This window comes from Diaphorina citri, unplaced genomic scaffold, assembly GCF_000475195.1.
Source record: "Diaphorina citri unplaced genomic scaffold, Diaci psyllid genome assembly version 1.1 scaffold560, whole genome shotgun sequence".
NCBI classification, from domain to species: Eukaryota; Metazoa; Arthropoda; class Insecta; order Hemiptera; family Psyllidae; genus Diaphorina; species Diaphorina citri.
This window is the reverse complement of record NW_007377994.1, coordinates 31,533-48,258: the sequence shown is the minus strand read 5'-3', so window position 1 is coordinate 48,258 and position 16,726 is coordinate 31,533. Positions and strand designations below refer to the sequence as shown.

The window sequence follows — 16,726 nt, the reverse complement described above, 5'->3', positions numbered from 1 at the left end:
TATCTCGTTTTGAATCTAAATTTTAGATTACCGCAGGATTTTGTTGAGATGACCGTCACAATGAGTAGGATTATACTAAAGCCTAAACTTCAGGACAAAGTTAAATTTAAGACAATAGGAATAGAAGAGAATCGATAATTTATAGAAAATCTTCAAGGTCGATAATGATCAAAACCATCCTCGAGAGGTCAGATTTTTCTGCATTGCTAAACATAATAACACAATTTCTAGTTGGAACTGTACCCACTTTTATAAGATTATTTATTATTTATGGGTACTATGTACCTAACTACCGTACCTACCTTATTTTTTTACATTTCCACAATAAAACATAGTGTGAAATTTAAGAACTATCACCTATTCATATTCATTTCTCTATCTTTACTCTTCATTCAGGAATAGCCACATCACATTCTCATCCAGCCTGAGTTGGGCCAGAAAAACGAGGCAGGACGTGATTGTCCAGATAGTTACTCATCCGGATACCAACCATGTAAAAATCTGCTTCGGGCGGTGTCGGAAATTGTGGATTGTGATGGGTGTGTGTGTGTACGTGTGTGAAGAGAAAGAAAAACGTTTTTATCGTACCTACGTAAAGCGTTATTTATTTCGATACATTTTAGTTTTAGCGAAAGTTATTTTAATGTCGAGAGAAGTTGAAAAACGTGGATCAGTAAGCTTCGTGATTTTAGACTGAGAGCTCAAGGAAAATTTAAAATCTGGCAAAAACTGGTCCGGTTTAAAACTGACTTAAAATTGAAAATACTAGCGACAGGGGGGAATCGGCAGACGCGCTACCCTCCAAGGTAACTAGGATGGTAATCCAATACTATTCCCAGTCAACATCTTGTCCGTAGTCTTCTGAAGAAAATAACAAAGAATTTTGGCCAGTACATTTCAATATTGAGAGAAATAATTTCACTTTTCTTGAGAGAGGAAGCTGGTAGAGTGGTAATTGGTAGTGTTGTAGGATCCGTCAAACGCCGGACAGTGGGATTTTGTAAACTGAATAGTGGATATATAGAAGTTGATTATCAAAAAATCTTTAATGGTTCTGTCGCAAATCACTTATGTAATTTTAAAGTGAGCCAGTTTTAAACTGTTTTCATGTTTGGTCCAGTTTAGGCCAGATTTTTTTTTTTTTAATTTTCCTAAAACTCCTCAGTCCCTAATCACTAAAACTAGCTGATCCACATCCACATTTCGACATCTCCAATATTATAATACTAGCGGGATACCCGCGAGCTTTGTATCGCTCAAGTTTCGAAATTTCGAATTTCTTGAACAACTCGCGAACGGCTGGCTTTAGGAGATTTTAACCTAGCCTATAACCACCGCCATAAAAATCTGACAAAAGACGATCAAGATATTCTTTCTCAACGACTAATAACAATTAAATCGGAAAGTATTTCAAGTCGATTGAAAGAGGTCACTGATCATTTGAACTCCTTGCCTGATGACACTGTATGTTTACTTCCGACTAAACATATGTGCGAACAGTTCAACAAAGCCATGCTTAATAGTATAGATCATCCTGAGGTTGAAGTTCTTGCTCTAGACAAAATTGACTGCCCTCGATATTTAAGCAAGAGGGCTGAAGAAGCCGTAAAAAAGTATGAAGATGATGCTTCTATGACCGCTGGTCTGGAGAACGTTTCTCAACGACTAATAACAATTAAATCGGAAAGTATTTCAAGTCGATTGAAAGAGGTCACCGATCATTTGAACTCCTTGCCTGATGATACTGTATGTTTACTTCCGACTAAACATACATCTCGATTGAATCTCCGACGTTATTCCACGATAAAATAAAGTTTTAAACACCAAAAAAGGCGCGAAAGGGATTGAAAAAAAAAAAAAAATATTTATATGTACAAAGGGAAAGTTTCAAAGACTATAAAACTGTAGGTAGTAGCTTTATAGTTAGGAACTTGGATATTAAGTACAAGAGATCATAAATATGGTGGGTATGCTTGTATCAAGTTTTGTTGCCTAATAGGTAGGTTATCAAAGAAAAATAAATACAATAAACAAAAAGTAAAGAAAAAATAATAAGTTAATATTTGAAGATTATAAGATAGCGACAAGTATTAAAGAGACTTTTAAGAAAAAGTTACTGATTGTAAAGATATGTGTCAACCTAGTTGAGTAGCTGAATAGTTGACAAGTGATACATGATATCTTGAATTTATTCATGACAAGTTTTCCTTGCGGAAAACTTGGGCCGTCTTCCGTTGTGGATTTTCAGTTTTGAGGAAATCGACCTGCATTGGAGGAAACGTATCATTATGTACAACTCCTAGACTCTTCAGATCACGATGGATTAGATTAGCCTCTTGGTAATAACCTAGTATACCTTTATCGTGTTCCGTGTTAACGGCATTATTAGAAATGCTTTCTGTTTTGATTGGTAGGTACTTTTTACATTAAATTTTTATTCGATACAAAATACGTGAAGATTTGAAGGAAGCTCCGTTATTTGGAAAAAATGGAATCAAAATAAGTTTCAACTCGATGATTTTTCATTTAGTTTTTTTTCATTTAGTTTGTCTGTTAAGTGTGTTTGTTTCATTTGAAACTCTCGAATGGTTCGTCGGAAGGCATAGGTACATATTATGTCAAACGCATAAATGAAATTAGATGTCGGGCTCTATCGGGTCTTTGGAATTCCCGTAGGAGCTTTCATTTGTTTTGCCACAACCCATAACTCCCGCAGGCAGGATATGCTTCCAACATCTCGAACTCCTGGGAGGGATTTGAAAAGTAGTTGAAAATTTGTTGCTGTGTAACGATGGACGTGGCATTCTTCTTCTTCATCCCCACCAAAGTCGAAAAAGTCCATGTAGGAGGCAGATGTCGTGGAAGGTTCCGATGACGCATCTCGAACTCCTGGGAGGGATTTGAAAAGTAGTTGAAAATTTGTTGCTGTGTAACGATGGACGTGGCAGATTCACATTCTTCTTCTTTATCCCCACCAAATTCGAAAAAGTATAGCACCGTGTAGCGTTACTTCAAAATCAAATCATGCATGCTTTGATTTCTTTGTGGTGAAGCAGAGAGCTTCCCCACAACTTTTACTATTTTATTTTTCATTTATCATCATCACTCAAACTCGTTTATCAACAATCTTTTTACGCTGGTAATGCCGCCACTGGTCGCTACCTGATTAAAGTAGCAACTCCATTGTTCTCAGTGACCCTGAAATCCAAGCACAGAGTCGAAAAACTACGATCCCATCGGGAATCGAACCCGGGACCTCCGACATGCAAGTCTAGTGTGATACCCACTCGGGCATGGAGGTTACTTTGTTTGGTGCTGCTAGGCCGCGGGTTCAATTCCCGCCCGGGGCGGATTTTATCCTGATGGGATAATGTTCGTTCTCGGAACGGCTGGGTTTCTCCTATCCTGTCTTCCTTCTCTCTTCGATTTCGGGACGATAAGATCATAGCAGTTACAGTTCCCTCTGTCAAACCTCTTCAAAAAAAAAAAAAAAACTTGATACTGAAAAATATGTCTTTGGGGAAATTGAATATTTCAATAACGAAGTTTGTTCTAGATTCAAGGCATTTACCTATTTATTTTTTTATTATTTCTTCCTCTCTCGTTTATTCTGTCATCTTTACACTTTTACCAATATCTTGTTTGCTTCCTTTTTTCCATTTTATTACTTTCATCGCCAGTTTGATCATCTATTTATTTTTAGATGAGGATGTTACTACAACTACCTAGATAAATGGCATCCAGTAAGTATCTAGCTAAATAACGTTGAGCGCAATCTTATTTTTGAACAACAATAGGTAGGTACTCGTATTAAATTTTGGACAAGAAAAAAAAATAATAATAAAAAATATAAAATTATGGATATTATGTATAATTCCACAGACAAAATCCAATCTATATTAATAAAAGAGTAAACCCTGACTCATTCATTCATTCATAGTCAACGCACAGCCGAAACGGCTGGAACGATTTTGATGAAACTTCGAGAATAGCTTCCTTTTGATTTCAATAGGCCCACTAAGAACGGATTTTCCGAAACTCGTAGTGGTTTCCAAACTCTGACCAAAAAATTACTAAAAATCGTTCATAATCAACGCACAGCCGAAACGGCTGGACCGATTTTGATGAAACTTCGAGAATAGCTTCCTTTTGATTTCAATAGGCCCACTAAGAACGGATTTTCCGAAACTCGCAGTGGTTTCCAAACTCTGACCAAAAAATTACTAAAAATCGTTCATAATCAACGCACAGCCGATACGGCTGGATCGATTTTGATGAAACTTCGAGAATAGCTTTCTTTTGATTTGAATAGGCCCACTAAGAACGGATTTTCCACTAAGAAAAAAACAGCATTTTATGTGTTGTCAAATGAGTGACCAAGATTGACTGATAAGATGATAGGATAACTCAAAGGTATTTCATGATAAACATATAAGACAAATGAAAATTATTTAATGACCTTCTCCAACATGAATTTGAACAAAACATAAAATACACTTCGCTTTTCAGCGATCTCTTTTCTAAACAAAAGAATCAGTAAATGATTTTATTTTTCTTCTACTTTTTACAGAGGACTGCAAGGCTAAGGTCTATCTGAAAGCGTCAGAATACACCCGCAGTGATGGAAAGCGATATCTGAGAACCGAAGATCTCAAGATGGATTTCACAGTGAAGAATTTGAAGATGGGGATCGAGAAGGTGCACAACGGAAATCAAATTCTAGGTTTGTACACGAAACTTTGCTTGGTAGACACATTTTGATATATAACTGGCTAGATGACATGAAATTGGCAACATTGTTCGTCTTAAGTTAAACTTAAGTTTATCTTTAGATTTCATACATACGGGGGTCAGTAGCTCAGTACTTCTCTGTGAGTTCTACAGTCCATTACAGCACTAGTTATTAGACACCAATCGCACTTTCACACCAACACAAACATTTCAACCCTAGCCACAGGTGCAAAATTTCCGCTTTCAAAATTATTCGTAAATAATCGTACGTACATTGCAACATGGAATGAGCTCAGATATTGTTTCTGGACGTCCAAGAGTTTTTGATTTACACGCCTAAGCCTTCGAACACCTTGAAATAATTACTTTTAAAATTATGCGTAAATACCTACCCACATAGGACAAGGACATCAAGTAGAGTTCAGACATACTGTCTGTCGGTATAAAGTTGTATGTCTTTTGTCCTAAGTAGCAGAAATGTCTTTGTGTCAGTGTAATTTGTATTTGTACTCTCTGTCGTGTATTGTAAACTTTAGTATTCACTGTCCAGTAATTTTCATATTTAATGGAGTAAGGTACAAGTTCGTTTAGGTAAAGGTCGTGTAAGTTGAAAACGTCCATGAGTGGGAGTTGGTCTGAGTGGAAAAAAAATCTGTCTTTGTGTAAAATCAGTCTCAGTATAATGTTTTGCGTACGTTGTAAAGGATCGATACAATAGTATTACTGTATGCGCCACCTCATGAACATATACAATATGTTTTTATAATATAAGATTGAAGGAAAGTTGAAAACGTCCATGAGTGGGAGTTGGTCTGAGTGGAAAAAAAATCTGTCTTTGTGTAAAATCAGTCTCAGTATAATGTTTTGCGGTAAAGGATCGATACAATAGTATTAGGTACTGTATGCGCCACCTCATGAACATATCATATACAATATTAAAGGCGAGATTGTACAAATGCGTGAAATATCATTCTAATGTTTCTGGATTGTTGCAAAAACATTTCAGAATCGTTGAGAAACAATATTTCTGAAGAACATGTTGGTGTGTAGGTACTTTCCAAAAGAACTCTTCTTGAGATAGATAGCTCTACACTCGCACAAGTCCTATTGCTTAGTGACAAATGCCAATTCACTAATCGGATACCTACTTGTGGTTGCGTGCTCAAAATGAAATTGTACATTACTTTGCAAATAGAGTCCAAGTTTAACAATGGCAATGTGGCATTGGTGATTTTATTAATTGAATCTTACCTCGTACCTGTGTGATCAGGCTTTGATATTGCATGACTAGAAATAAAAACTTTCTGGGTAATCTTCAATGGATTGGTCAAAACAAAACTGTTGAAAAAAATCTGGGTAATATTTAATGGATCGGTAAAAAAAAACTGTATTCCATAATAAATGTAAAATCTCGAATCATCTTGAAATCTCAGAAGTCTAAGTGGGAGGAAGCTGATGTTGAAGCTCCCATCGCGCATCGTCTCCAAGGCGACCTTTCAATCTCATTCATCACAGTCATCATGAACTCCTCTTGCTGGCTTTTGTCATATTTAAGAATCCAATGTCTCTTCATCGCTGGATGCGAAAAAGCCGCAACAACAGGAGTCTCTCCCATATCAGAGGAGAGAAATATTGATTTATAACAAATAAATAAAGAATCCGTGGTTGATCAACACAGCAAAACAATCATTCCTATTGCAAAGTTATTTGGAAGAGAAAATTTCATTGTGTAAGTAACTCTGTTGATATTTGCAATTTTTCTAAAGACGGCAGGTAGAAAAACGAGACTGGGCATTTTCCTCCTGGGTGGTCGTGGAAACGAGTGCACTCCATAATACTATGTATTATACAGAGTACGTTACGTATACTTTACACTTAGAAAAAAGGTATGACATCCCCCACAAAAAACATAAATGTGAAAAATAGGCCAAGTTCCTCCTCCCAAAAAATCCCCCCTCCCAAAAAAAATAACGTATTGGCCAAGGAAAGAAATGTGAAAAAATAGGCCAAGTTCCTCCTCCCAAAAAATCCCCCCTCCCAAAAAAAATAACGTATTGGCCAAGGAAAGAGATGACTTAATTACACTCTAGGTAAAAAAATCGTTAAGTTACTATCTCCGTTCTTTGCTGTCATGCGATCCACTTTAGAAGTTTCATTTCAATCAAACGAAACTAACGATTCTTTAAGAGTTTTCTTTCCCCAGAAGGGAAGATCTTGCAAGGAAATCACCACGATAGCGGATGAAGAGATCTTAAAGAGGGCGGTAATTAAAAATGTAAGGACATTAATCCAATTTGTAACTTAAAAGAAACTTAAAAACATCAATCAAAGTATTTAACTAGAAAAAAAAGAGAAAATAAACCGCCCAGAGTATTTTCAAATTAAATAAAACATCAAAGTCCGCTTTCAGGGTTCGTGTCTTTTGAACGGAAAATTTCGTGAAAAATCAAGGGAAATTTTATATGCATGGTATCTTTTCAGCCATTGAGTGGATAAAGCTATTCAGTTTATCTTCTTTGAGTAGAATTCACTCCAAGTTCATGTTTTTTTATTGTGTTGATGAATAATCCATCCTTACTCTTTTGCTTTGTAAAGAGAAAGATTTTGTATAAAGAGAAGGATCAATATTTCTGTATAGCTTGTTTTGATGTTTTTCTCAGGTAAGCTTTAGGTAACTCGCGCGAGTTTAGCCCATAGCAAAACATGAAGTTCTTTTGTTAGATAATAATCTTTGAAATCTCTCGAGGGAAGAGGGAGGAAGGAAGGAGGGATAGATAACGAATCTAGGCGCACGGCAGTGCGCCAGGCCAAGTTCCGGCCTGAGCACGCCAGTGTGTATATTACACGAAACATTTCGACGCATTTTTACCCCTATCATAACTCCGTCAATTTTCAATGTATAATCTCACGAAATTTGGAACCATATGTTAACCTATACTTCCTTATTATACCTGCGAAATTCCGAAGTTCTAGCTTTACCGGAAGGAGTAGAAAAAACGGTTCGAAAATCGCTTATTTTACGACTGACTGACTCACTGATTCACTCATCAAAATTATGAGGCACTTCCCGATGTCGTAGAAACTTGAAATTTGGCAGGATGGTAGGTCTTGATGAGTAAGTAAAGGGAAAAATCTGAAATTCGGCAAAAGTTGCACTTGGCTCCGCCCACAGGAGGAAATAACCCTTTTTAACATTACTCTCTCGTTTATTCACCTTCGCTTGACTGAAATATTTGACACAAGCGAACAAGATGATGGATGGTTCGGGAGACTTAACTTACTCGTGTTCGGCGACTTACTTCAACTTCCCCCTGTCAGGCAAAAACCCACATTTGAGGGTATATCATCAGAAGAAACAAGTAAAATAGTGGGTTCACTAGGATCTGTAAATATTTGGAGATCCCTGTTTACCTATGATGAACTTACCATTAATTAATATGAGACAGAAAGATGATTCTTCGTATGCCGGGATTTTATCTCGAGTTCGCCTTGGAATTCTGACAAAAGACGATCAAGATATTCTTTCTCAACGACTAATAACAATTAAATCGGAAAGTATTTCAAGTCGATTGAAAGAGGTCACTGATCATTTGAACTCCTTGCCTGATGACACTGTATGTTTACTTCCGACTAAACATATGTGCGAACAGTTCAACAAAGCCATGCTTAATAGTATAGATCATCCTGAGGTTGAAGTTCTTGCTCTAGACAAAATTGACTGCCCTCGATATTTAAGCAAGAGGGCTGAAGAAGCCGTACAAAAGTATGAAGATGATGCTTCTATGACCGCTGGTCTGGAGAACATAATGCATGCTTTTCTTGGTAGCTCTCGAAGGATTTGGCCTGTAATGAGGTCATAGCCCGGAGCTTTTTTTGGATTTATTTCTTTCTTCGCATTTATTTATTTCTGCCGCATTATGCTTCGGCGAAATATTGATGTGAGTATGGGTTTAGTTAATGGCTCCATTGGTACTATAAAACAGATCATTTATGACATTGAAAATCGGTCAAAAATTTAAAAAAAAAAAAAAATAAAAATAAAATAAAATTCAATTCAACCATGGACTAGTGTATGACTTAGAGTGTGTCACAACAAAGTTTGAAGTCTTGCCACGAGCTTATGTTCATCGCGAGCAGTTCAGTTTATGTCTGGAATACGCTATCACAATACACAAATGTCAAGGGTTAAGCATGAATAACGCCCTCATGGATATAGGCTCATCAGTGTTTTCTTGTGGACAAGCCTATGTGGCACTCTCGAGTCAAAACACTTACTGGCGTACATTCTAATGAAAACCTTAAACAACAAAATTCGTAACATACTTACATGTAGGGTGCGGATTAGGCCTAGCATTGGGGAGCTCTCAGTCTAAAATCACGAAGCTTACTGATCCACGTTTTTCAACTTCTCTCGACATTAAAATAACTTTCGCTAAAACTAAAATGTATTGAAATAAATAACGCTTTACGTACGATAAAAACGTTTTTCTTTCTCTTCACACACGTACACACACCCATTACAGTCCACAATTCCCGACACCGCCCGGAGCAGATTTTTACATGGTTGGTATCCGGATAAGAAACTATCTGGACATAAAGTAATGAGGTTGTGCATGGTTGGTATCAATAACGTCCTGCCTCGTTTTCTGGCCCAACTCAGGCTGGATGAGAATGTGATGTGGCTATTCCTGAATAAAGAGTAAAGATGGAGAAATGAATATGAATAGGTGATAGTTCTTCAATTTCACACTATGTTTTATTGTGGAAATGTAAAAAAATAAGGTAGGTACGGTAGTTAGGTACATGGTACCCATAAATAATAAATAATCTTACAAAAGTGGGTACAGTTCCAACTAGAAATTGTGTTATTGTGTTTAGCAATGCAGAAAAATTTGACCTCTCGAGGATGGTTTTGATCATTATCGACCTTGAAGATTTCCTATAAATTATCGATTTCTCTTATATTCTTATTGTCTTAAATGGAGCAGTTGCAAATGGGTAAAAAATATAAATAAATGGTCGATTCCTGTGTAAAAAGTTGGAAAAAATCCAAATAGGTATGAGGTCAAAACTTACTGATCCACGTTTTTCAACTTCTCTCGACATTAAAATAACTTTCGCTAAAACTAAAATGTATCGAAATAAATAACGCTTTACGTAGGTACGATAAAAACGTTTTTCTTTCTCTTCACACACGTACACACACACACCCATCACAATCCACAATTTCCGACACCGCCCGAAGCAGATTTTTACATGGTTGGTATCCGGATGAGTAACTATCTGGACAATCACGTCCTGCCTCGTTTTTCTGGCCCAACTCGGGCTGGATGAGAATGTGATGTAGCTATTCCTGAATGAAGAGTAAAGATAGAGAAATGAATACGAATAGGTGATAGTTCTTAAATTTCACACTATGTTTTATTGTGGAAATGTAAAAAATAAGGTAGGTAGAGTAGTTAGGTACATGGTACCCATAAATAATAAATAATCTTACAAAAGTGGGAACAGTTCCAACTAGAAATTGTGTTATTGTGTTTAGCAATTCAGAAAAATCTCACCTCTCGAGGATGGTTTTGATAATTATCGACCTTGAAGATTTTCTATAAATTATCGATTCTCTTCTATTCTTATTGTCTTAAATTTAACTTTGTCCTGAAGTTTAGGCTTTAGTATAATCCTACTCATTGTGACGGTCATCTCAACAAAATCCTGTGGTAATCTAAAATTTAGATTCAAAACGAGCTAGACATCAAAATAAAACGTTTTCAAGATAGTGAAAAATCGGTTCTACAGGTACAGAAGTGATGGCTCTTCGCTCCTCCACTGAGGCTGGTTGCCGGTGATAGTTGTGTGAAGTCACTTGCTGGTACAAGGGCTGCTGACTTGAGGGATTTTCAGTCAACACCTGGGCATTGTTGTACAAATTCTGTGCTGCTTTATTTTCCGAGGGGAAGTTATAGTTGCCGGCGACAGTTTGCTGATCCATCATTGTTTGTCTACGAATATGCTGATTTCTGTATGTGTTAGAATCAGTCACTTGGTTATGTGAATGCTGATTTAGATACGAGTCCGAAAGATTGGTCACTTGGTTTTGGTTACGAGAATGATGACTTGTAGTGAATGAAGTTGAGTCAGCGTCGGTAGGTGCATGTTCATTGCCATATGGATTTACATTTGCTGCTTGACTCTGTGTAGGTATATTCATTACCATATAGATTTGAATTATAGCCTATTTTTCTTTCGTAATGTTAATGTACATTAGCTTAGTTCGAATTTTTCTTTCCCTTACATTACGTTCTCCTACCTTTACATTAACTTCCCCTCCTCTCCTTTCATGAATTTTGTAATGTGGCTTTTTTCTCGCATTACGATTCGCCATATTGTTTTTTTACTTTCTTCGTTATTTTTTATCCCCACTCCTCATCTTTTATCCCCACCACCAAAAAACGTAATGTTAATGTACATTAACATTACAAAAGGAAAATAGACTTCTTGTCACTGGGTACTGTGCTGATTGATTAGTATACTGCATTGCTTCAGCAGGTTGGTCCCTTACTGACTGATTGGAATAAATCACTTGGCTCTGTGCTGACTGATTAGCATACTGCATTGCTTCAGCATGTTGGTTGTAGCACTGCTGATTATTATAAGGCTTCTCCTCTCCTTTCACGAATTTTGTAATGTGGCTTTTTTCTCGCATTACGATTCGCCATATTGTTTTTTTACTTCCTTCGTTATTTTTTATCCCCACTCCTCATCTTTTATCCCCACCACCAAAAACGTAATGTTAATGTACATTAACATTACAAAAGGAAAATAGGCTTCTTGTCACTGGGTACTGTGCTAATTGATTAGTATGCTGCATTGCTTCAGCAGGTTGGTCCCTTACTGACTGATTGGAATAAATCACTTGGCTCTGTGCTAATTGATTAGCATACTGCATTGCTTCAGCATGTTGGTTGTAGCTCTGCTGATTATTATAAGGCTGTGAACTGCTAGTCATTTCAATGTGAGAATGTTGGAGGAAAGGACTTGATTCAGGGAAATAATTTCATTGAAATCGGATAACTTTAATTTTTACCTACTCTATAAACTTCATGTCACTTATCCATTTAGTGGTCTTACTCGGCGTAGCTTAACAAAAACGAACCGGAAAATAGCCTATAGCCTTCACGGGAGTGCAAGCAATAAGTTCACAAATTTTCATAGCAATCGGATGAGCGGTTTGGCCAGGCATAAAGTTCGAAAAAACACACAAACAAACAAATACCTATTCATTTTTATATATTAGACTAGCCGAAGTCCTTAAAGGCATGGCCGTTCATGTCACTCACCCATTTAGTGGTCTCGCTCGGCGTATAGTTTAACAAAAACGAACCGGAAAATAGCCTATAACCTTCACGGGAGTGCAAGCAATAAGTTGACAAAGTTTCATAGCAATCGGATGAGCGGTTTGGCCAGGCATGAAGTTCGAACAAACACACACAAACAAACAAATATTCATTTTTATATATTGGATTTCAACCTTGTTTTCGTTTTCTGCCCACAGAGGCCGCTCTCAACCTGTTCACAGTCCATTACAGCACTAGTTATTAGACACCAATCGCACTTTCACACCAACACAAACATTTCAACCCTAGCCACAGGTGCAAAATTTTCGCTTTCAAAATTATTCGTAAATAATCGTACATAAAGAGCTCAGGTATTGTTTCTGGATGTCCAAGAGTTTTTGATTTACATGCCTAAGCCTTCGAACACCTTGAAATAGTTACTTTCAAAATTATGCGTAAATACCTACCCACATGGGACAAGGACATCAAGTAGAGTTCAGACATACTGTCTGTCGGTATAAAGTTGTATGTCTTTTGTCCTAAGTAGCAGAAATGTCTTTGTATCAGTGTAATTTGTATTTGTACTCTCTGTCATGTATTGTAAACTTTAGTATTCACTGTCCAGTAATTGTCATATTTAATGGAGTAAGGTACAAGTTCGTTTGTTGTTGTTGTAGCGGCTTTAGCTTTCGCCGAATGGCGATAGCGGAATAAAGAAAAGATGTCTTTTTGTATCTGCTATACACCGGGGTGATGGTCTCTAGCTCTAAATTGGCTCGCTCGACCTGAACCGCAGTCAATCATCATGAGGACTTGTACTTGGTCTTTAAAAGCAGAGACCATGTTAAATTGGCTGGCTCGTCCTGAACCGCAGTCAACCATTGTGAGGACTTGTACTTGGTCTTTTAAAAGCAGAGAGAACCCTTTGAGGAGCTGCCAGCTAGCTAGGCTGGTTAGGGTTAGCTGTTCTCCTCCCTGTTTATAGTCCCACAGCCAGACGCTAGTCTTCTCTCTGTTTAACGTCCCGTAGCCAGCCCGACAAGTTCGTACCAGCTCCTCAGTTAGCATGACTGAGTGCACCTCGTAACAAGTGAAAGTGATATCCCAGACAGTTGTTCAACTCTCCAACTAGGTAGCTAGGTACCCATCAACATCAACCTTTCACGATGTTGCTTGACTTCAGTGATCGGTTGATTCTACTATGAACTGGTATATTTGATGTCGTGAAACCGCTAGCTGAAATTACAATCCATTTTTCCATGTGATTCGTGTGATTCTTGTTAAAAGATACTTTTGTTTAGGAAACGAAGTAGACATTATGGCATCAGGATTAGAACTGAGATTTTTTATTATTAATCATCACTGGCCAAACTACCAAAACAACTTTAACATTTTCATACAGACAAGAAAATGCTTTCTATACTCTGATCTTAAATATCACCTTCTTTTAAACTAAGAACACCAACCTGTTGACATGCTCTGGTGAGAAACAGCTTCTTTTTGATGAACATTGCCAGCTGTTGAGGAACAGCCCTATCCAATCTATCGCCAAAGCTCTGTCATACCTTCTGCAGCAGTTGTGGAGGTGTTCGGCTGATTTCTAAACTTTTCTTGATACAACTTTGATTTACGAGGACAAGCCCGGAGGTGTCCTAGGTCATGGGGATATCACCAAGCAGGGAAATCAGTCGGCCGGCCTAGGGAAGTTTTTTTTTTTTTTCAATCCCTTTCGCGCCTTTTTTGGTGTTTAAAACTTTATTTTATCGTGGAATAACGTCGGAGATTCAATCGAGATGATTTCGATAGTTCAGTTGATCAAATTGGTCCTCCTGGTGCATTTTCAAAGTAATTTGTTCACATTTGGTGTCGCCAGTCCAGTTCAGAAAGAACTTCGTAAGTATTTTCACCTCATTCATGGTAAATATTATTATCAGCATTATCACTATCTATATCTAATATGTATCCAAATAGAATTGGGGAAAGGAAAAGATGTACCAGATCATGAAGCTGTTGCATACTACTCTGTCAATTAAGTATCAGGACTGTTGCTGTAATTCGAAAAGTAGGTACTTAGCTAATTGTCCAAATTTCTCTATCTAGGTACCTTCGAAGTATTCTTTTTTGACTTGAATGTTAGCTTTAGCGAAAAATCCAATCATAAAAGCACTCCTTTTATGGAACTTACCGTGGAAACGTTGATCTAGGAATGAAACTGATCTTGGATATAACTTGGCCACACGGTCATAACATTAGGCATATTTGACTCGTAGCGGCAACACTGTATCGGCGTCTGACGTCATACCTACAAATCGCTAGCCCATGCGCGTAGAAATCAAGGCTGTGGATATCCTCAAACTTGGCCACACGGTCATAACATTAGGCATATTTGACTCGTAGCGGCAACACTGTATCGGCGTCTGACGTCATACCTACAAATCGCTAACCCATGCGCGTAGAAATCAAGGCTGTGGATATCCTCATCATTGTTATCAGCTCCCGTTTTGATCGGTACAAATTTTCAAAATCGGAAAATGGTTGGAAATAAATGAAGAAAAAAAAAAGTTCGCAATGAGTATAAACAAACAATAAAAAACCCTCCCCCAACTGTGAAGAGTAAAAGCTATTTGTGTTCTTCTTTTCAATAATGGGTAAAATTAACTTTATGATAAGTATTTCCATTATCTTGCTTGACATGGATTCAAAACGGACTGATGCGCAAAAACCAATCACTGTCTGATCCATCTATCTAGACTGCAGAGGAGTTCGTGATGATCCTACACAATCGTCTGTTGTCCATACGGACATACTTTTTAGTTTGGTTGGAAAGGACTCCTAGTAGTCATAATGTTACTTTTTCCTTCAACTGGAACAAGGGGAAAAATTGAGCAAAATCTTTTCGGCCCAGATCACTTAACTGAGGACATCTTCCAGACTGAAATTGTTGAAGATACTGTTGACCAAATCTAAGATGAGTTTGGAGATGACCTCTTGCACCAGGGGTTTGAGAGATTTCTTGAGTTCTTCCTTGTTGTCGTTGATGATAAAGTTAACGTTATCGTCTGCAATGAATCAAACATAGGAGGAAATGTCAAAGATGAGATGGATAAAGATAGGTAATATGTGAATTGAATGGAATAGAAAAGGTTAGGCTTCATAGTGATAAAATCAGTCAACATTGGAAGAGGCGGTTAACGATCAGCTTATAATCCCTCTATCTCAATAGCGTATAACTTACTCAGGGCCTTGTTTCCATTGAACAGATTTCTCAATCTCATGTTATAATCGCCAATGTTGATGTCCAAATCCAGATTGATGAACTTCAAATAGGTCTCACCTTCTTTCTTGTACCTCTTACCCTTGAGCAAAGCATCAGCATTGATTTTAGCTGTAATTAAAATAAATTTGATGATTATTAAAAACTGCTTGTGGGTAATTAAAATTCAAAGTCGGAGTGCCTCAGGGTGATTGAGGAAGAGGGAGTTGATTATTAAAAACTGCTTGTGGGTAATTAAAATTCAAAGTCGGAGTGCCTCAGGGTGATTGAGGAAGAGGGAGTTTTTTTTTTTTTTAATTTCTGGAAGATCATTTTCATTTTCCTTTATCTTTATTTTTCAATTCATAATGGGTATAATTCAGAAATAGTAAATTTCGTACAATGCAATAGGTGGATTACAAAATTGTATAAATAAGAAAGCACAAATGTAACAGAATTGTGAGTTTAAACTTTAAACCCAAGCAAGTCAGCTAAAATAGCCTTAATCCATTTCTCGTACAGTATGTAGGTACGCCGGCGAATTTGATCTTTCTTTGATTGTACTCATTCGTTCCAGTATGAACATGGATTTTGTTCAAGCTCTTCATAGTTTTTTTTTTTCAATTTTTTACAAGTATGCTGCGATATTTCTTCGCTATCCTCCTAATTTTCTCCAAAGCCATGGGTGAGCCACCTGCAGATGAATCTGCATATTTCCCATTTAGGTGCATGTAGGTACTGCAGATTCGAGCTATTCTCTTTGAAAGTGTAACTGTTCAATCAAACTCCAGGACGACTAGTTCGTTAGAGTTAAATTCTGTGCTTAAATTTTGGCCAATGCACTCTCGAGCGAAAAATTCCATTCCTTCAAGAGTCAAACGCTTTAGAAATATCAAGAAAAATCCTTGAGGAAGATGGTTGGTGAAATGTTCATATTATGTTTGCCATGTGCAATGTTGCTTAACTCTCAAGCTAGACAGATTCCATACCTATTTCACGGGCACGGAACGTAAGTAAGTCTGACTCAATTAGTTCATTACTGCTGGTATTTCAACCGCAGATCCTTCGGTTATGCTGTTATGCATATATTTTTTAAAAAAAAAAGATGAGTGTTTCACCGCCGTTTTTAGTTGGCAGCTAGTTGATTCAACGCCTCACGTGATGTGATGCTCCGCCATTCCTTGATGTTATCCATCCACAGTATCCTTGGTCGGCCATGTGGCCTAGCTCCACCTATTGTCCCTTCCATAACATCCTTTAGTAGCGTTCCTTCAGGTCTTCTAAGTATATGGCCGGTTGGCCGGCGAATTTGATCTTTCTTTGATTGTACTCATTCGTTCCAGTATGAACATGGATTTTGTTCAAGCTCTTCATAGTTTTTTTTTTTCAATTTTTTACAAGTATGCTG

The 16,726-nt window shown here is 37.4% G+C and overlaps 1 protein-coding gene across 1 annotated transcript; it reads right to left on the bottom strand.

The window, feature by feature from the left end:
* Positions 1–14,911: 14,911 nt before the first annotated feature.
* Positions 14,912–15,456, bottom strand: LOC108252502 (protein takeout-like). The gene is made up of 2 exons (XM_017444444.2): positions 15,301–15,456; positions 14,912–15,124 (listed from the first exon to the last, which is right to left on the bottom strand). The coding sequence occupies exons 1-2, from the start codon at positions 15,338–15,340 to the stop codon at positions 14,976–14,978; spliced, it is 189 nt and encodes a 62-aa protein (XP_017299933.1). The 5' UTR covers positions 15,341–15,456; the 3' UTR covers positions 14,912–14,975.
* Positions 15,457–16,726: the final 1,270 nt, after the last annotated feature.